Here is a 20,195-nt window from a genome sequence, read left to right on the forward strand (position 1 = left end):
CCGACGCCTGGGACTAGGGAAGAAGCCGCGCCTCGCGCGCGCGCGCGGAGCGACGGGTCCCCGGCCTTGGCGGGAAGGCGAGGTGCTGCTTCTCTAGCCCGCGCGGTCCTCCCGCGTCTCTGTGGTCCGGGGAGGGGGCGGGGCCCCACCGTGGGGCGAGAACGGGGTGGGGCGCCCCGTGCCTGAGCTCCGCCTCCCGCCCCTCCTCCGCCTCCTCCCCCTCCCCCGACTCGCCCCTGGGGAGGGGTGGGTGGGTAGGTGGGGATTCTGGGCGGGTGGCGGAGTCACAGTCGCTTCAGCCGGGCTGTGGAGCGGACGGACGCGCCCGGTACCCCAGGGAGGGGCGCCACCAGGGGAGGAGGAGTAGGAGGTGGAGAGAAAAAGACGCCCTCTCGGCCGGAGACCTCTGGAGGCTCTGACCCCAAGGGCCAAGGGACTGACAAGTTCCAAGGACTGACAAGTTCCTCCACTTCGGCCGCCTGAAGAGGCCGCGACCCTGGAGGGCCCTGAGCCCACCCGCGCCAGGGGCCCCAGCACCACCCGGGTGGCCTAAAGCGACAGTCTCAGGGACCACTGCGAGGTCTCCAGTTGCCTAGACAACGAGCCCGGGGTCAGAGCCACCACCCTTGCAGCCACCTGCCTCCTCTGCTGCCTCAGGCACCCGTCCCGGTCCCGTGAGTCCAGCCCAGGTGACATGACGGTGCTCTCTACCCCCCGAGCCTCGCGGGTGACCACGCTGAAGCGTACTGCTGTGGTCCTGGCCCTCGTGGCCTATGGAGCCCACAAACTCTATCCTCGGGTGCGCCAGTGCCTGGCTCCGGCCAGGAGCCCTCAAGCACCCGCGGTGGAGGGGGAGCCCACAGCAGACGTCTCCGGTGCCCCCGTGGCCTCAGCGGGCAAGGCCGGCGTCAACCAGGTGTTCTTGCAGCGGCTCCTATGGCTCCTGAGGCTGCTCTTCCCCAGGATCCTGTGCCGGGAGACGGGGCTGCTGGCGCTGCACTCAGCTGCCCTGGTGAGCCGGACTTTCCTGTCAGTGTATGTGGCCCGCCTGGACGGCCGGCTGGCCCGCTGCATTGTGCGCAAGGACCCTCAGGCCTTCAGCTGGCAGCTCGTGCAGTGGCTGCTCATCGCACTGCCTGCCACCTTCATCAACAGTGCCATCCGCTACCTGGAGGGCCAGCTGGCCCTGGCGTTCCGCAGCCGGCTGGTGGCCCATGCCTACAGCCTCTACTTCTCCCAGCAGACCTACTACCGGGTCAGCAACATGGACGGGCGTCTTCGCAACCCGGACCAGTCCCTGACAGAGGATGTGGTGGCCTTCGCTGCCTCCGTGGCCCACCTCTACTCCAACCTGACCAAGCCACTCCTGGATGTGGCCGTGACCACCTACACCCTGGTTCGAGCGGCCCGCTCCCGCGGGGCCGGCACAGCCTGGCCCTCGGCCATCGCTGGCCTCGTGGTCTTCCTCACGGCCAATGTGCTGAGAGCCTTCTCGCCCAAGTTCGGGGAGCTGGTGGCTGAGGAGGCGCGGCGCAAGGGAGAGCTGCGCTACATGCACTCCCGAGTGGTGGCCAACTCAGAGGAGATTGCCTTCTACGGGGGCCATGAGGTGGGGCCGCTCGTGGGGCCGGAAAGCGCGTGGATGGGGGAGTCCAGGGCAGGAAGGCCGGGGGCTGCCTGCAGCTGATGGCACAGGTGTGGGCTGGCCATGGGAGAGGGAGACTAGGGATGACCAGAGCCGTGGGCAGCCCAGGTCGGCACAGTAATGGAGAAGCAGGAAGGCTGGGTGGAGACTGTCCTGGGTCACTTCTGCTTCCTCCCCGCCTCCCTTGTCCTGGCCTTAGGGCTGCAGACCCTAGTGATGGGAGACCCAAGAGCTCCCAGCCTGCCCCCTGCCTGCAGCTAACAGAGAAGGGGCTCCTGCCATCTGGGGGCAGGGATGACGGGATGCAGCCTGTTGCCTGGCCCCCTCCTAGTCCCCCAGGCCCTTTGAAGACCGGCGTCCGGCCGGGCAAGTGGGCATTATGGGCATGACTCAGCCCAAGCGGAGGTTAACGAGCAGCAGCGCTCGGTGTGTTGATCGGATCTCAGCGCTCCAGATCAAGCTTCTCCCCACCTCCGGAGCCCAAAGGCTGGCCTGGCTGCAGGCTTGGCTGCCTCCCCGAGGCCCCAGCCAGGGGTGCCAGGGCCCAAGCTGCCGCTGCAGCAGGACGCACTTCCTGCCCTCCCGGCGGCCACCTTGCCCCCAGTGTGGCCGCCCTTCCGCCCAGGTCCCAGCCGTGCAGTTCCCCAGCAGGCTGGGTCAGCGGCCAGCCAGCTAGGGCCAGGAGCCGGGGCCTGGGAGAGGTTACTCCAGGCCAGTGCTCCGGCCCCTCCCCTCCTCCTGCCTGGGTTGCAGCTGCCTCCGGCTAGGTTCTCTGCGACTCTGGTTTCGGTTCCCCAGTGCTTCTGGGGGAGGGGTACAATGGCATCCAGCTCCTGAAGGCCCACGGATCCTCCCTAGGTCAGATGGCCTTGTGTCCTCGACCTTGTCTCATTGGCAGCCCATCTTATCAGGCAGGGAGGCAGGCTTGTCCCTGATTTTTTTTTTTAAAGACTTATCCCTGAGCAGATAGGGGGCATTCCCGGCTGGGCTCCAGATAAGGAGAAAAAGGGCCGGATCTGCAGCCGCAACCCCCCATCCTCCTCCCCTGTGCTCCAGGGACGCAGGGTCTTGGCAGGCAGCCGTGGCCTTGGGTGAGGCACTTGGCACATTACCCGCAGCTACATTGTCAGCCCCAGCTGGCACTCCTGCCAGCTCCCAGCACGAGCCTGGATTGCCAGGGCGCTCAGAGTAGGCGTGCTCACTTCAGGAACAGCAAAGCAATGCCCAAGACCTGGCTGGGGATAGGGGAGGTGGGAAGAAGGGAGAATCGCTAGCTCTTTGAAGGATTTCCTCTGGGTTAATTTCAGGAAATAACATGTTCACGGGGCAGATTCACCGGCTGGGGTGGGAGGGGCCTGATGTGCGTCCCCAACCTGTCTGTTGAGGCCTCAGGCAAAGGGCTGTGTGATGTGATGGGCCTTCATGGGTGGCTTGATTGCCCTCACTGTGTGGGCACGTGGCTCAGCCCAGTCCCATTGGCTGATGTCCCCATGGACACTGGCCCGGGCTCAGATCAGCAGGCTGGGGCAGAGGTAGCTGGCTGACTGGAGGGCAGACCGCCAAGTATTTTGCTATTCCTGGGATGTCAAGGAGAAGGGTTATTGCTGCTGCTGCTGCTGCTGCATCACTTCAGTCGTGTCCAACTCTGTGCAATCCCATAGATGGCAGCCCACCAGGCTCCTCTGTCCCTGGGATTCTCCAGGCAAGAATACTGGAGTGGGTTGCCATTTCCTTCTCCAGTGCATGAAAGTGAAAAGTGAAAGTGAAGTCGCTCAGTCCTGTCCAACTCTTGGCGACCCCATGGACTGTAGGTAGGCTCCTCAGTCCATGGGATTTTCCAGGCAAGCATACTGGAGTGGGTTGCCATTTCCTTCTCCACAGAAGGGTTATTAGACAGGCTCATACCAACACACCCAACCTCTTATTAGCCTGAGCACGGGTAGACTTTCTTAATAAGTCAAAGCATCGTTCACAAGAATTGGCTTTGTTTAATGGCTCGGCCTACCTGGTCCAAATGCCATACATCTTGCCACCTCCAGGCTGTGTGAGCTGGAGCAGGTCACTTTGCCTGTCTGGGCTACCACGGACAGGAGAATACACATATAATGGGACGTGGCGAGAATGAAGTCGAGAGTCAGCTATAACATGGTGAATTGGCAAAGGAAACTATTCCAGGCTGGGCAGCTCTTGTTCGTTGGGTGGGGAGACAGGATCAGGGCAGGTGCCCCTACCAAGCCATCCAGGACCCAGTGGCCACCTTGCTGCAACTGCTTCTTGGCCACTCCAGCCCATCTAACTGCTGCTGTCCCAGAGAGCCTGTTTCTCGCCCACTCTCTCTCCTGAGATGGCAAGTGGTGGCCAGTGTACAAGCAGGCAGGGCAGGCCCCCTGGTGGCCTGGCTGGTGGGCTGGCATCCTCAGCTGGCTTTGGCATGGGGCTGTCCACTGGGGGTGATGCCTGAACGAGCTTGCTTGGGAGTGTGCCCTGCCGATCACGATGGGAGGACGCAGTGCAAGTTTGTCACCCAGAGGAACTGTGGGCAAGGAAAGGGAGGCCAGGGCCTACAGAGGTAGAGATGACTGAAGCACATTCTTCGAAACCAGCTATTGCCTTTGGGTTTCCTGCACTCCCCTCTGCTTCATTCAGGGTGACCCCTCAGCAGTTGCTCAAAGAAATGGGCAAGGTAGCTGCCCTCAGCCCATGTTGAAAAGCTCTCCAGGGCAGAGAGGGGGCATGGTGAGCATCCCAACTGAAGAGACAGTGGAAAGCGGGTGGGAGCCTCAGAAATGAGGGGGTGAGCCCCTTCACTGCCGTTGTACCCCAGCGTTGCATTGTCTATGCCATACCTCTCCTGAGTTTGAGACCTGTCCCCCTGTCCATGGTAGCCCAGACAGGGAAAGTGACCTGCTCCAGCTCACACAGCCTGGAGGTGGCAAGAGGTATGGCATTTGGACCAGGTAGGCTGAGCCATTAAGCAAAGCCAATTCTGGTAAACAATGCTTTGACTCATCAAGCGTGGCCCAGTCCTAAGCCCCGGCTCTCAGCCCTGTCATGGCCTTCGAATGGCATGGCCTGTGTAGCCTGGCACTCAGGGATGCTCACTGTTGCCCCAGGGGACTGACTGCCACGCCTCTGGGTCTCTGGCACCCCTTCCCCACAGGTGGAGCTGGCCCTTCTGCAGCACTCCTACCAGGACCTGGCTTCGCAGATCAACCTCATTCTGCTGGAACGCCTGTGGTATGTCATGCTGGAGCAGTTCCTCATGAAGTACGTGTGGAGCGCCTCAGGCTTGCTCATGGTGGCTGTCCCCATCATCACTGCCACTGGCTACTCAGAGTCAGGTGAGAGAGGGCCGGCCTTCTGGACCACTGGGCTAGGCTTGGGAGGGCCCAGTGCCCAGCTGGCCCACCTGCCTCTTCTACTGCTGGGGACCCCAGCTGGCACCCTTGGGAAATGTCCGCAGTCACACCCTCCCAGAGCTCCTCTCTGCCACCCTACATGTGGGTCCCCCTTACAGTATCTCACGCTTCTTGGTCCCACTCAGCCAAGCCCAAGGATGTCAGTTCAGGAACACCCTTCAACAGGCATCTGCACAGTTGCCTACCTGGCCCTGTCTTGACCCATCTTGGCAGTGGGATTATGGGGAAGTACGTTCAAGGAGCCCCTTTCTGGCTCAAACCTGGGCTTTCCCACGCCCACAATAGCTCTTGAAGGTTGTCAAGGGCAGGGCCCTCTTGCCTGAGGCCTGAGGGACTGTGAAGGATTCCCAGTTTGTTCCTCTACCAGTTTGCAAGGAATTCATTCTATTTGCAGTCTTCGTGGTTGCCCTTCAAAGGTTAACGTGCATACTTGAGAAAAGTCTGGGTTAATCAATAGCTCCTGCTCATCCCAGCCCTTGCTTACCACACTTTGGAGGACCAGCCCACCATCAAGTTTGCCATGGCTTTACCGGGTCACTGCATGTTCAGATTCGCCCGTGAGTTTCTGCTTTTTTTTTTTGTTCTCTTTCTCTGCAGTTTTCTCTAGGAAAGCCCTTCCCTGCAGGCCGGTAACCCTCCTTCGGTCAGACGTCCTTCAGAAGTTCTTTTTTGTTCTTTTTTTTTTTTTTTTCCTTTCCAAAGACTTTTAATTAGTTTTAGAATACCGTGAGGCTTTTGTCAAGGGAGCTTTGAGAATATTTTGTTGCCTGAAAATGTCTTTATTTTACCCTCCCCCCAACAACTGAAGTTTAGTTGGATGAGGAAGTTGAGGCGGTCCGTTGGTCTCTCTTTAGCCCGTAGACAACATCCCATTGCCTCTATTGGAAAACCTGCCATCAGCCTAACTGCTCTCAGCTGCCTGCATGGTCTCCCTGGTTAGACTTTTTCTCTGCAGTTTCTCTGGGAGGTGTTTGCCCGTGTGTTTCCATTTATTCTGCTTGAAACTTCTTGTATGTCCTGTGAATATCCAGACTGTTCTGTCATTCAGATTGCTTCCATCATGGAAAGTTCTCAGCTGTTCCCTTTTCAAATATATGAATGAATTTAATGAATTCCTCTCTCGTTCTTTGTGCTCTTTCCTTCTGGCCTATCTGCCCCCTTCCCCACCTCGCATTCTCTGTGCTAAATTCTGGGAGGGGTCGTCCGATTTTCCTGCTCACTCATTGGCTAGTTTTCTCTTTGGCTGCATCTAATTTAAATTATTTTCATTTTCAATGATGTTTCTGTAAAGTTCTACTTGATTCTCTTTTAAATAGACATTTGAAAATAGAAATTTCAAGCTGTGTTTGTGTCTGCTTTCTCATCTCTCTGACTGCCCCTCTTTTGCTAGCTACCATACTAATCATGCTTATTCCAAGGTCTCTATCCAGCCATTCGAGACCTGGGTTCAATCCCTGGGTCAGGAAGATCCCCCTGGAGAAGGAAATGGCAACCCACTCCAGTACTCTCTCCTGGAAAATCCCATGGACCGACAGAGGAGCCTGGTAGGCTACAGTCCATGGGGTCACAAAGAGTCGGACACGACTGAGCCACTTCACTATCTATCCAGCCATCTGGTTGTCTGAATTCTTGAGAGTCTAAGCCAATTTCATCTTCCAGCTGCTGGTTTTCTTTGCTCAAGGTCCTTGTGGGCTTAGCAAGCACTGGAGGGTCGGATTCCCCAGAGCACTCATTGGCTTTGGTTTTAGCTGAGCTCCCAGGTAATGAACCGTTTGGAGGCCATTTCCTGTTAACTTCTCCACTTGGGGTGGAGGGGTTCCTGAACTTGGAGGTGATATTAATTTGAGCCCTAGACACATAATTACCAGTTCGGAGAGGAGACCTTGCATCTTGAGCCCTGGCTGTGTGACAGCAGCTCCCATCTCCATCTCCAGGGACGTCACAGGAGCACTAGCTGCTAGCTTCTCTTCTCACTCCTGGGAATTTCCCTTGCTTTCCTGCAAGCACAGCTCCCATGGAAAAGGTGTTGTATCTTGTGCAGTTGGGTAGTTAGAGGGTTTTCAGTACTATGTAAAGAGAGTGAGCCTGACGTGCACGTTCCAGAACCAGAAGCGTCTCTCACTCTCTCCGTATCGGTGCCTCTCTCTTGGGGCTTCCGTACCCTCAGCTGTCTGTCTCTCTCTGCCAAGAGGAACTATCTAGTTGGAGGCGGTCGTTGTTTCCACCAATGGACCTATTCAAGGGGTGGCCTTGATTTAGGCCAGGAGCATGGGAAGGGACCCAGGAGGAAACCAACCTGCGGTTTCTGGGAGGAAGTGCCTGCAGCCACTTCCCTCTTCTGCAGGCCTAGGACTTTCTGGAGCCTCTGCCGTGTTGGGCTTTGTGGGCGATTCAGAGGCCTCAGCTCCTGTGCCCACCTTTGTGGCCAGACTCAAGGAAGTCAGAGGTGTGTCTGTTTTGTCTCTGCTGTGTCTCCAGTAACTGCAAACTGGAGAGCGCTGGGAATGAGGTAAGCAGGCAGGCAATCATCAGGGGAAACAGATGTAGCTAACTTTGCCCTTCTGGCCTGCCGGCACCTCCAAGCTAGAAGTCCAGGGAGGGGCCACCTGGCCAGGAATAGCTGTCGAGTGTCTAGCTGTGGGCACTGAGGAAAGCGGCAGAGGGTTATGCTGTCTCCAGGGAGGTACCCGCTGTTGCCAGGGTCCCCACAGACCCCTCCCCTTTGTGTGCAGTCCCTTTCAAGCTCTCAGGACGTCTGGAGAGGATGGTTTGTGTTCCCCCCTCCCCTGCCCTGCCTAGGACCACGGTTGGAAGGAAGTTCTGGGATTTAGACTCTCAGAATTGCCAGTCCCCTCCCCTGCCCAGTGCCCTGGATTCCTGGTGCTCTGGCCAGTGGTCCAGCATTGTCTACCCCCTATTGCACCTGCCCTAACCTTTCTGCCCCTTCCTACCCCACCCCCACCATCATATCCTTGACTCCTGGCTCAGAACCGTTCATGCCCGTGGATAGAGTTAACCTTCAGAGTCAGTCTGTTTTGCTTCCCATCACCATTTAGAGAACATTCCTTGTATAAAAGCCTTGCCCCTCTAGGGGACCCAAGGATCAAGAGAGTCAAAGCCATGGACAAAAGAGGGTTGCACTGGGCAACCATGAGGTCTCAACTGAGACAGAAAAGAAAAAAGCAAGTCAAGACAGGAGCGGGCTCCTTTAGAGAAATAGTGGCATTGAGGATGGCCAGAGAATACAGCATCAAGGGGAGAGATGAGGGTAAAACGGGGTCAATCAACATTTTTTCACATGTTTATTGGCCATCTGTGTATCTTACGATGGAAGCGTTTATTTAGATCCTTTGCCCACTGTTTAATTGGGTTGTTTATCTCCTTACTATTGAATTGACAAAGTTCTTTGTGTATTCTGGGACCTAGGCCCTTATCAGATTAATGATTTGCAGATACTTTCTTCCAGTCCATAGGCTGTGTTTTTACTTTGTGGATGATTTACTTTGGTGCCCCCAACTTTTTCTCTTCGATGAAGCTCCCTTCTCTGTTTTGCTTTTGGTGTCCTATTCAAAGAGCCGTACCTAATGCCAAAGTGCTTTCTTCTAAGAGTTACATAGTCTCAGCTCTGTGTGCAGGCCAGGGCTCCACTTCGAGTTCGTTTTTGTGTGTTGTGTGAGGTCGAGGTTCGTCTTTGGCACGTGGAGACCCAGTTGTCCAAGCATCATGTGCTAGAGGGACTTCCTCTCTCCCCTAGTGGTTCAGTTTTGATTTTCCACTGTCCTTGCCCCCTCCTCACCCACCCCACCCACCCCCACCATGCTCTGCAGACTCGGAGACAGTGAAGAAGGCGGCCCAAGCGATGAAGGAGGGGGAACTGGTAAGCGAGCGCACAGAAGCCTTCACCATCGCCCGCAACCTCCTCACTGCTGCTGCAGACGCCATCGAGCGGGTCATGTCATCCTACAAGGAGGTAGCCCCCGGTCCAGCCCATGGCCCAGCCCTCCCCCAACCCCACTTGTGCCCTCTCCCCTCCACCCCTGCTGGCAGAGGCTAAGCCAGGATCACCTTCCCTGCAGGTCACAGAGCTGGCTGGCTACACAGCCAGGGTCTACGAGATGTTCCAGGTGTTCGAAGATGTCCAGCAGTGCCGTTTTAAGAGGCCCGGGGAGCCGGAGGATGCACACGCAGGGTCCGGGGCCATCATGAGGTCTGGCGTCCGCATGGAGGGGCCCCTGCAGATCCGAGGTAAGGTCGCCCTCCCCAGAAAGGCCCCACAGGTCCCGGCCCTCCCACCACTGCCTGGTGTGCCCTGGAGGGCTTCCCGGGAAAGCTGTGGTCCCCACTGCCCTACTTCCCAGAGCAGTAGCCCTTGCCAGGATTTCTCTTTGCAAAAGAGGTGGAGGGTGGCCCCTGAGTGGAGTAGGGGCTGGGGGGCACACTGTGGAAGACGCCCCAAGCATTGAAGCTGGCTTTGGGGGGTGCTGCGGGGCAGGAGCAGACACTGTCCCTCTCCCCAGCCCTGAGCACAGCAAGGGGAACATGGTAAAGCCACACACTGGCGGGCTGCCGGGAGGTGGGGGCCCACGGAAGCCAGCAGAAGGTGGGGGAGCATTCCGCCCCCCTCTCTCTGCCTCACGCCCTCTCTCCAGGCCAAGTGGTGGATGTGGAACAGGGCATCGTGTGTGAGAACATCCCCATTATCACGCCCACTGGGGAGGTGGTGGTGGCCAGTCTCAACATCAGGGTAAGTAGAAGGCACAGCCAAGCACCAGCCCAGAAGCTCGGGTGGGGCTGAAGCCAACCCTGAGGCCCCAGGCCTGGCCTTCTGTACCCACAAGCCACCCGCAAGTCTCAGCCCTTAGGACCCAGCCTGGTCAGCCTGCCTTGTGTTGTCAGTAGCCATTGACCCCAGGTTTACGTGGCAGCAGCTGAAGCCAAAGGTGAAAGAGCAATGTGTCTACCTATTAGTTCTGGGGCAATGGAGTCAGAGCTGATAAAAGAGCCTTGTGATTACCAGGACTGGGCAAGAGTCACCCATAGGTTCCTAGCCATATTGTTGCCAGCACCCCACACCCCGCCCCGTCCCTGAGAGGCCCAGGACTTGGGGACTCTGGTCCAACTCTGGTCCCAGGTTGGTGGAAGCTCTTCCACCAACCTGGGCATGTGGTCCCACCCATATGCTGTGAGAGGCCCCCAGAGCAGGTAGGTGGTGGGCATGGCCTGGCTCCTTGGGAGAGCGCTCATCCACGATGCAGGCTGTCTGTGGACAGGACTCCCTGGGGGCCAACAGCCATCAGTCACCCATGTGCCTAGCTAGGGCTTTGGACGGAGTGATGGACTGAAGGGGCGTCCTGGGGATGGGAGTCATTCATTCATTCACCTAATGTTCCCTGAGCTCCAGGCTGGGCACTGTAAACCAGAGGTAAATCAGGGAAGCCCTTAAGGGTTACAAAGAGCCCGGGTCAGATGGCTCCCCAGGTTCAGCAAGGACCACAGCTCACCAGCTCTGGGGGCGTAGAAGTCACATGAAGCTTCACCCAGGAGCCTCTGGGCAGGTGGGCAGGCTGCCAGCTGGAGGCTGGGCACAGAGCAGTGGTATGATCGCCATTACCCCTGGGAGTAGTCACCTTTGGGAGGTGGGGTGCCGCTGATGGCCGGTTTATCCAGGTTGAATGGTTGCCAGGCAGGCCCAGGGGAAGCCCAGGTGGGCAGCTAGTTAGAAGGTGAGGTGAGGCGAGGGAGTGGGGGCTGGGGGCTGAGAAAGAGCTCCCTCCTGGCAGAGCCACTGGTGGACTTGGGCTCTGGTTAGGTTAGGGACGGGGCGCGCCCAGCTCTGTTCAGCCAGGTGATGGGGTAAGAAGGGCAATCGCAGAGGTTCAGGGAAGGGGGCAAGGGAGACTGCCTGGGACACATGCTCTGGGATGGTGAGAGGACCGCCCTGGCTGGAAGGCCTGGGGTGTTGCAGTGAAATCACACAAGGTGGTGGTGGTGGGGGGGGGCGATCAGGGAGCTGTGCCTTCAGTGCCGTCCCCCACCCTGCAGACAGCAGCACCCCCCAGGTGTCTCCAGATCAGCAGATGTCAGGCTCTTTGTGGAGCCTGAAGCACCTGCTGGCCACATGGCCTCCGGGTGTCCTGGGGGGCACCGCTGACTGTTCACTGGGCTGCGGCAGGACAGGCTGTCCTGCTGTCCCCGTGGTCTCTGGCGTATGTCGGGGACAAGCCAGAGCCCTACAGCTGAACCCCGGAGCCTGCCCCAGGGGCCCTGCCGTGCCTCAGCCAGAGATGGAAGGTGGGCGTGGGCCAGGTGCAGGGTGTTCTCTGAGGCCAGCAGGTCAGCCACAGGTGAGGGGAGGGGGCCTGGGCAGTGCCCACAGCTGCCTGCCGCCCCCACAGGTGGAAGAAGGCATGCACCTGCTCATCACTGGCCCCAACGGCTGCGGAAAGAGCTCCCTGTTCCGGATCCTGGGTGGGCTGTGGCCCACGTATGGTGGCGTGCTCTACAAGCCCCCACCCCAGCGCATGTTCTACATCCCCCAGAGGTGAGCAGCACCCCCTGCCCCTTTTGATCCGAGGGGGCAGAGGGCGGCAATAGGCTGCCCCTGGGGTTGGAGGGGCTGGGCACCTCCACCTGCCAGTCCCCCGCTGCAACCCACTGGCCCAGAAGCCTCACCGCCATGGGGCATGTGTGCACATGTGAGTGTGTCTGAGCCTGCCAGGGGGTGGGTATGCCACCCTCCGATTGGTGCTCCCCACCGAGGTGCCAGCCTTGCCTCCATGGCCACCCGGCTCTCCTGCAGGCCCTACATGTCCGTGGGCTCCTTGCGCGACCAGGTGATCTACCCCGACTCAGTGGAAGACATGCGCCGGAAAGGCTATTCCGAGGAGCATCTGGAAGGCATCCTGGACATCGTACACTTGAACCACATCCTGCAGCGGGAAGGAGGTAGGGGAAGGGGCATCCCCACCCACCAGTGCCGCCCCTGCCTCCCTCCTAGCCTCCCCCACCCCGGGTGAAGATGACCCCAAGCAACATGCAGGAGTCCAAAGTGCAATGGAGTCGGGAAAGCCTCACCCCGGTGGAGGACCCACAGGAAGCACACAGCCCCAGACAGCCTGAGCGTGGAAGGGAGCCAACCCTGGCAGGGGCATCCAGAGGGGCACTGTCTCCAGGCGGTGGGCTCAGGGGCAGGCAAGGCCCCCTCGGGCCAGGCAGGGAATGCACAGGTACCTTAGGCATTTCAGTGAGAGGACGGAGCCCAGGTGTAGGCAGGGCAGCCTGGCATGTGCATGGCGACAGTGGAGGTGGAGGGGATGCCTGCCCTCCCATGTGTCTCTCTCCAGCCTAGGGCTGTGTCCCCTGGGAAGAGACCACAGGAAGGAGGAACAGGCCAGTACTCGGGGGCCTCTCAGGTTGGTCTTTAAATGCCCACGGCACCAAGAGGAGGGTGGGGTGGCCCAACTGCCAGCTTTGGGATTTCTGTACTGAAAGCCAAATGACTGAAGTCAGAGTCCTGCCTTGGCCACTGAGGGGCAGCTTAACTTTGAGCCAAACCTGACCTCTGGACATGCCCTCCACCTGTAGAAGAGGCAGGTGCTAGTCTCAAGCTCAGGGCCGACAGGTGTCATCGCCTGTGCAGAAAGGGGCTGCAGACAGTGGATTCAGTGGGCCAGCTCCTCTGGGGCCCCTGGTTGCCACGATCCCTGAAAAGCTTTATCCTCAGCTTCCTCCTGGCAATGCGGAGACCCGGGTTTGATCCCTGGGTCGGGAAGATCTCCTGGATAAGGAAATGGCCACCCACTCCAGTATTCTTGCCTGGAAAATCCCATGGACAGAGCAATCTGGTAGGCTCCAGTCCATGGGGTCTCAAAGAGTCGGCCACGACTGAGCGACTTCACTTCACTTCACTTCCTCCTGGCCTGCTGGGGCCCCTTTTGCTCACCCTGGGAGCACTCCCCTCCACCTGGGCTCCACACGTGCCCCTGAGTGCCTGGGGTCCCCGAGGCTGGCTGTTACACCCTGTTAGCATGAAGTTCAGCTGTGAGTAACAGAACTGCCCACCAACAGTGGCTCAGATCATTTACGAGTTTATCTTACTGGGACATAGAAGTCCTGAGGAAGTCAGGCCGCAGTTGGCGGAGATTGCCCCACCCCATAAAGGCCCCTGGGACACTGCTGTATGTGGTCTCCATTCCCGAGGTCACTTCGCAGTCCACGGTGGCTGCTTTGGCATCGTATCACATCACATATCCTGGGCCATAGGATAGAGAAGGTGAGGTGGGGGCAATCACTGAGTGAATGCTGTCTTTTAAAGAAAGTTCCAGAAGCTGCCACATGTGTAACACTTAAACTTACACCCCATTGGCCAGGATTCAGTTCTGTGGTTAAACCTCCCATCGGGGCAACTTGGGCATTGAAGTGTTTTTTTTTTTTTTTTTTGGTGGGTGGCCACATGCCCTACTGAAAGTTCTAGTTCTCTGGAAAGAGAGTGGAGGGAGCAAGCCAGGAGGCGTTTCTCATGAATCACCCACTTCCTTCCTCATCCAAGGAACTCTCCTGAGCCTTGCTGACATGCTTCACACTGGGACACACAGGCCTTGTCCCAGTGGGTGAGAAGGTTTCCAGAGAGACCCCCTGAGCTGTTCTTGGGGCTCTGCCTTGACTGTCTGCTGCCCACTGGCACTTCATTAGCCCCATTAGGTCCTGTGTGATTTTGCTGGCACCAGAGACTGGGTGGGGCAAACAACAGAAATGTATTGTCTCCGAGTTGTGGAGGCCAGACGTCCACGATCCAGGCGTGGGCAAGGTCGGTTCCTCCTGCTGGCCATGAGGGAGGGTGTGTTCCAGGCCTCTCTCCTGGGATGGGAGAGGCCGTCTGGGCCCTGTGTCTTCATGTCATCTTTCCTCTGTGCGTGTCTGCGTCTCCAAGTGTCCCCTTTTATAAGGACACAGTCCTGTTGGACTAGGACCACCCTTGTGACCTCCCTTTAACTCGATCACCCCTGAGAAGACCCAGTGTCCACATGCGGTGGGTGGCATCCTCAGGGCCTGCGGGTGAGGGCTGCCCGGTGTCTATTGGAGGAAATGTGTGTAAATCTGGACCAAGTCCTTTTGGGCTAATACAGTGTCCACAGACGTCCCCAGTAGCCAGCCTTTCCCTGCCATGTTCTGCTCTCACTCATGTCTGTAGCCCTCTGAGCAACCCCAAGCCTTCCCACCACACCTACCATGCCTAGGCCCTTGTGCAGATGCTGCCCAGCCCTCTTGAACTGAACATCAACCCTTGTCCTGTGCCAGGTTGGGAGGCCGTGTGTGACTGGAAAGATGTCCTGTCAGGGGGCGAGAAGCAGAGAGTCGGCATGGCCCGCATGTTCTACCACAGGTGAGCTGCCAGCCTCCCAGTCCCGGGAGCTTGGGCTCCCTCGGGCACCGGGAGTTCCCTGATCCTCTTTCCCTGGGACCTCCTGAAGTGGGGAGGGCAGAACTGCTTGGAAGCCTGGCCCCAGCCCTGGGGGCCTAGCAGGACTGGGGTCAGGCTCCCTGCCTCTGCCTGAGGGGCTGGGGCCAGCCTGGGGCATTGGCCCCAGAGGCCCACAGCCTCACCCACGTGGCCACACCCCCAAGGCCCAAGTACGCTCTCCTGGATGAGTGTACCAGTGCTGTGAGCATCGACGTGGAAGGGAAGATCTTCCAGGCAGCCAAGGATGCAGGCATCGCGCTGCTTTCCATCACCCACCGACCCTCCCTGTGGTAGGTGTGCCCTCCCTTCCCACAGGACTCTGGCAGAGGGTCCTGGCGGCCCGCTGAGTGCCTCCTCCCTGTCCCTCTCCTGACGCAGGAAGTACCACACCCACTTGCTGCAGTTTGACGGGGAGGGTGGCTGGAAGTTCGAGAAACTGGACTCAGCCGCCCGCCTGAGCCTGACTGAGGAGAAGCAGCGGCTTGAGCAGCAGCTGGCAGGCATCCCCAAGATGCAGCGGCGCCTCCAGGAGCTCTGCCAGATCCTGGGCCAGGGCCCCGGGGCCAACCAGGGCGCTGCCACTTGACCGAGGGCCCTGGCTCTCTTACTTCGCCCTTGGCCCCCCTCCGCCCCCACCCCAACCCTCGGATCACATGAAGGAGACAGAGCGCCTGCGCAACCCGGCCCCACGCCCCCCCGCCCCCCACCACATGCTTCACTATCCTCCCGGGCCTCCCAGGGGACCACCCACAAAACCCGTGCCCCCTTCCCGGGGACCTGAGCAAGGGGAAGGGAAAGCAGCCAGAGGCGCAACCAGCTGCCAGCAGCAGCCTGGGCCTTGGAGCCCTGGGGTTTGCCAGGCAGCACCTCCCAAGGCTGCAGCTCATCACTCTTGGGTTTGCAGTCCCTCGGAGACATCATGGTCCATGCCTCTATTGCCATCATCCCAGGGACCCAGCAAGGCTCCCACCCCCTGGGATACCCTTTTTGCCATAAAAACGGCCAAGTGAGACCCTCAGAATGAGACATAGCCCCTCATTCATGGCCCTCCCGCCACCCGTCATTCTGTAGAATCCACAAGGAAAAGAATTGCACAGCTTTTCCTACCGAGCCATGATAAGAATGTAGCCCCATCCCTCCCCCCTTCTCCAAGCTAATTTATTGGATTCCTTTTTGTAGACATCTCCATTGCCAGCGGGAGCACCCGGTCAGCCAGCCCCTGGCCCACCCACCACCCCACCAGCCTACACTGCCGACCACCAGAGGGTGGGTGGGGGCGGGCCAGCCCCAGGGGTGACCGACCCTGGGGCCACCAGGCATGAGGGCACCGTGGTGCCCAGTCCAGTGCCAAAGAGGGGTCAGCGGGGAAGCTGTGTCCGCAAAGGCAGCCTCAACCTGAGAGGGAGACCCCCACCGCTGCCATGCCGCCGTGTGCCTTTCAGGCCCTCAGCCCTGGGGTCAGGGAGCCTCCCTGAGTTCCTCAGTAAAGACCTGCCATGGAAAGTGCACTCTTGCCTCCCAGCCTCTCTGTCCACATGGGGGCTTTGTTGGGGGAGAGGCAGGAGGGGCAGCCGTGGGCCTGGGTGAGGGGCAACCTCAGTGGCCCACCTGCAGCCAAAGATGCTGGCCTGCACATCTTCTGGACCTGGCTATGGCAAGGAGGCATCTGCAGTATCTCCCCAAAATGATGTTTAAGCCCAAAGAGGACCCTGGACCCTGTGCCAGGGAAGAGGAAGGGGCTGATGCCTGGTCCATGCATGAGAAGCTTTGAGAGAGATACCAAGCAGCGGACTGGTGGGGGACACAGAGGAACAAGAGTCCTGAGCCAATTAGGCCAAGGGCAGCGGGACACAAGGCTTCTAGACCTTGTAGGAGTGGGAGACGCTTGTGCCACATGCCAAGCACAGGGGGAAGGGAGGGGCCAGAGCCTTGTTTAAAGAGCTTGGACTTATTCCGAAAGCAGGATGGAGATAACGTGGGAGCTCTGCTTCAAGAAGGCTGAGCGGAGGGAGGCAAGAACACCACACCTGGCCCTTATCCCTTGCTGGTGGGGCCGGAAACGGGGCAGTCATGGTGGGCAAGAGGGTGGCGGGTCCGGGAAAGCTGGGCACGGAGTTCCCACGTGACCCAGCACTTCCACTCGGAGGTTTAGACCCAGAGAATGGAAAATAGATGTTCAGTCATAAACCTTTGCACATGAATATTCTTCACAGTACTGTTGATGGTAATCCAAAGTGGAAACAACTGGAATGTCTATCAACAGATGAATGCACAAGCAAAATGTGGTCTCTGCATACAATAGAGTATTATTCCACTTACCAAGTAGACCGATGGCTGCCAGGAGCTGGGGCGTGACTGCTGAATGGGCTCAGTTTTCCTTTTTGGGGGTAATAAGAATGTTCTAGATCTGTAGAGGCCATGGTTGTAAATACTGTCCATCTGCTAAATGCCAACAAAGTGTGCACTTTAAAAGGTATGCCTTTATGTGAATTGTACCTCGAAAAATAGATGATAGAGACACTGATCCTAAAGAGGTAGAAGTGATGGATGACCGATAGATAATAGAGATGATAGATTGATGATGATGATGGGTGGATGGATGGATAATAGGTGAAGTGATACAGAGAGACATAGACAAGGAGCACACCGCTTGACAACCCGGGCCGGATGTGCCGAGGCCTGAAACCCCAGATGGATTAGAGAGTAATTAGAAGTCAACAGGGGGACTTCCCTGGCAGTCCGGTGGTGAAGGCTCTGCACTTCCACTGCAGAGGGCCCAGGGTTCAATCCTTGCTTGGGAGAACTTAAGATCTCACATGTGCATGCCATGCAGGGCAGCCAAAAAGAAAGAAACGGATGGTTGGGGGCACAGCTCAAACTCCAGGGCAGGAAAGGGGTGGGGTGAGACTCAAGGTGATGGTTGGGTGGCCGGGTGGGTGGTGGCACCTGTTGAAGAAAGGACAGGTCGAAGAGAAGGTACTCTGCCCAATGACTGCTTGCTGGCCCTGGGCCTGCAGCCCCGGCAGAAGGCACGAGTGGAAGTGATGAGCAGGCAGTTGGCACTAGGAGGGTGCAACTGGCTGAGAGCTCCAGGCTGGAGGTCCTCTGAGGGGGCGTTGGCCAGCAGAGAAGCAGCGTGGTCAGGAGGTGCCTTGGTCTCTTATCTGGGAAACAGGAGGCAGATTGCGTTTTATCTGAGATTTGAGGTTAGGAGTTGTTCCTGATCCTGGGAGAACTAGCAATTCAGAGGTTTAGGAGTCATTCCCCTGTCTCTTGCAAAGATTATGCAAGTTGTCCCTACTTGATAATAAATCCTTTTTTTTTTTTCAATTTACAAAGCTAGAATGGTTCTGTGGTCTGCCACCAAACCCTAATTGATATCGATGGAAAGAGACATACCCAGTGAATATCACTCAAAAGGAAGTTAATGGACAGAAGTTAACTTTGGACAAAGTAGACCTCAGGGCACAAATCATTACTAGAAATACAAGAGGTTGCTGCCCAATGATTAAAGAAGTAATCCATTGAGAAGCGGAGTTTGTGATGGACAGGGAGGCCTGGCGTGCTGCGATTCATGGGGTCACAAAGAGTCGGACATGACTGAGCGATTGAACTGAACTGAACTGAACCATTCTGAAGGTGTGTGTGTAGCTGCCTAAAGACAGAGCCTCAAATGTACATCAAACAAAAAAGCAGGAAAAGGAAAAATTAATAAATTAGTAAATTCACCACAATAAGTCACACTACCCCTCACTCCAATTGGTAGCTCAAGCAGACAAAAGGGGGAAGAATGTAGCACCAATTGAACAAGCTTGATTAACAGATACACGAAAACTAGGGGGTACACACTTCAAGTTCACCTTGAACACTTACTAAAACCCACCGTGTTCTCAGCCACAAAACAAATCTCAACAAATACTAGAATGAGTATCACACAGAGCATGTTCTCAAACTGCAATAGAATAAACCCATAAATGGATGATAAAGCTAAAATGAAGTCCTCCCACATTTGAAAATTTAAATTTACATAGTTATATTTACAAATACACTTCTGAATAATTTATTGGTCCAGAAGAATAATAATGAAAATCTAAAAGACGTTAGAACTGAACAACAATGAAGACGTGCGGCATGTAGCTCAAGTAGGACTTATGAGGAAACGTCCAGCTTTAAGCTGAGGGAGCTGAACCCCGACACAGGAAGTCAGAAAAACCACAGTAGAATAAACTCAAAGCTGAAAGAAGGAACTCACAAAGACAGTAGAAGTTGATGAAATTGAGAAAAAACAAAGATAAAACTAAAAGTTCTCTGAAATTAGTAACATAGATAAGGCTCTGTCAAGAAAGACGGGCTTCCCTGGTGGCTCAGCTGGTAAAGAATCCACCTGCAATGTGGGAGACCTGGGTTCGATCCCTGGGTTGGGAAGATCCCCTGGAGAAGGGAAAGGCTATCCACTCCAGTATTCTGGCCTGGAGAATTCCATGGACTGTATAGTCCATGGGGTTGCAAAGAGTCGGACACAACTGAGCGAGTTTCACTTTCACTGGCAAGAATGAAAGGAGAGGGTATCCAAATAAATGATGTCAGGAGGGAAAAGAGGTAGAATCACAGCTGCCACATCCCTTGCCAGTAATGAGAGGCTCTAGATAAAGCATGGAAGCGTGGACACCTGTGTAGCCCCTGAAAGGTACTCCTTTTCTGTGGTACATTTATTCCTTTTTTCACTTGTCATCCCCTTACCATCACTTTTGCAGTGTTTTGAGGAAGCAGAACTAATTTCAAAGTACCAACCTTTGGTTTTGTTGAAAACAGCATTGAGAGGCAGCCGGAAGCACAGGCTGGTTTCCACAAGAATTGGAAGCACCAGATAACTCAGTAGAAATACTGTGTGTGTGTGTGTGTGTGTGTGTGTGTGTGTATGTGTGCTGGGGTGGGGAACAGGAGGATCTATTGAGAGTCTGTGTAAGAGGCTACTAGATCACATGTATTTCAATTATATACATAAATTATATATATATATACATACATATATGTATATAAAAAGCTGCTAGATTCTCACATCTTTGTCCCACCACATGCAGAAGAGCTGACTTTACTCTCTGGTGAGTTAGAAAAGAAGGTCTGTGGAAATGCAAATTAAAGTCACAGTGATACATGGAATTTAGAAAGATGGTAATGATAACCCTGTATGCGAGACAGCAAAAGAGACACAAATGTATAGAACAGTCTTTTGGACTCTGTGGAAGAGGGCAAGGGTGGGATGATTTGGGAGAATGGCATTGAAACATGTATAATATCATATGTGAAACGAATCACCAGTCCAGGTTCGATGCAGGATACAGGATGCTTGGGGCTGGTGCACTGGGATGACCCAGAGGGATGGTACGGGGAGGGAGGTGGGAGGGGGGTACAGGATGGGGAACACATATACACCCGTGGTGGATTCATGTTGATGTATGGCTAAACCAATACAATATTGTAAAGTAATTAACCTCCAATTAAAATAAATAAATTTATATTAAAAAAAAATAAAGTCACAGTGAAGACTTCCTTAGGGGCCCAGTGGTTAAGACTGCACTTCCAATGCAGGCAGTGTGGGTTTAGTCCCTGCTTGGGGAAGTAAGATCCCATATGCCATAAAGCACGGTCAAAAAAAAAAAAAAGCCACAGT

The 20,195-nt window shown here is 56.3% G+C and overlaps 1 protein-coding gene across 1 annotated transcript; it reads left to right on the forward strand.

The window, feature by feature from the left end:
- Window positions 1-34: 34 nt before the first annotated feature.
- On the forward strand, window positions 35-16,819 carry ABCD1 (ATP binding cassette subfamily D member 1). The gene is made up of 10 exons (XM_055564257.1): window positions 35-1,609; window positions 4,806-4,986; window positions 8,892-9,034; window positions 9,141-9,309; window positions 9,714-9,808; window positions 11,460-11,605; window positions 11,864-12,009; window positions 14,362-14,446; window positions 14,689-14,814; window positions 14,903-16,819. Exons 1-10 carry the CDS (start codon window positions 695-697, stop codon window positions 15,108-15,110), a joined length of 2,214 nt encoding a protein of 737 aa, XP_055420232.1. The 5' UTR covers window positions 35-694; the 3' UTR covers window positions 15,111-16,819.
- Window positions 16,820-20,195: the final 3,376 nt, after the last annotated feature.

This window comes from Bubalus kerabau, chromosome X (genome assembly GCF_029407905.1).
Source record: "Bubalus kerabau isolate K-KA32 ecotype Philippines breed swamp buffalo chromosome X, PCC_UOA_SB_1v2, whole genome shotgun sequence".
In the NCBI taxonomy this organism is placed as follows: Eukaryota; Metazoa; Chordata; class Mammalia; order Artiodactyla; family Bovidae; genus Bubalus; species Bubalus kerabau.

Bases quoted from the DNA above. Each gene is read 5' to 3' on its own strand.
- ABCD1 (XM_055564257.1), top strand. From the start codon at position 695: ATGACGGTGCTCTCTACCCCCCGAGCCTCGCGGGTGACCACGCTGAAG. The intron at 9,310-9,713 runs GTAAGGTCGCCC...CCCTCTCTCCAG, and splicing joins GGGGCCCCTGCAGATCCGAG to GCCAAGTGGTGGATGTGGAA. The intron at 14,447-14,688 runs GTGAGCTGCCAG...CACACCCCCAAG, and splicing joins GCCCGCATGTTCTACCACAG to GCCCAAGTACGCTCTCCTGG.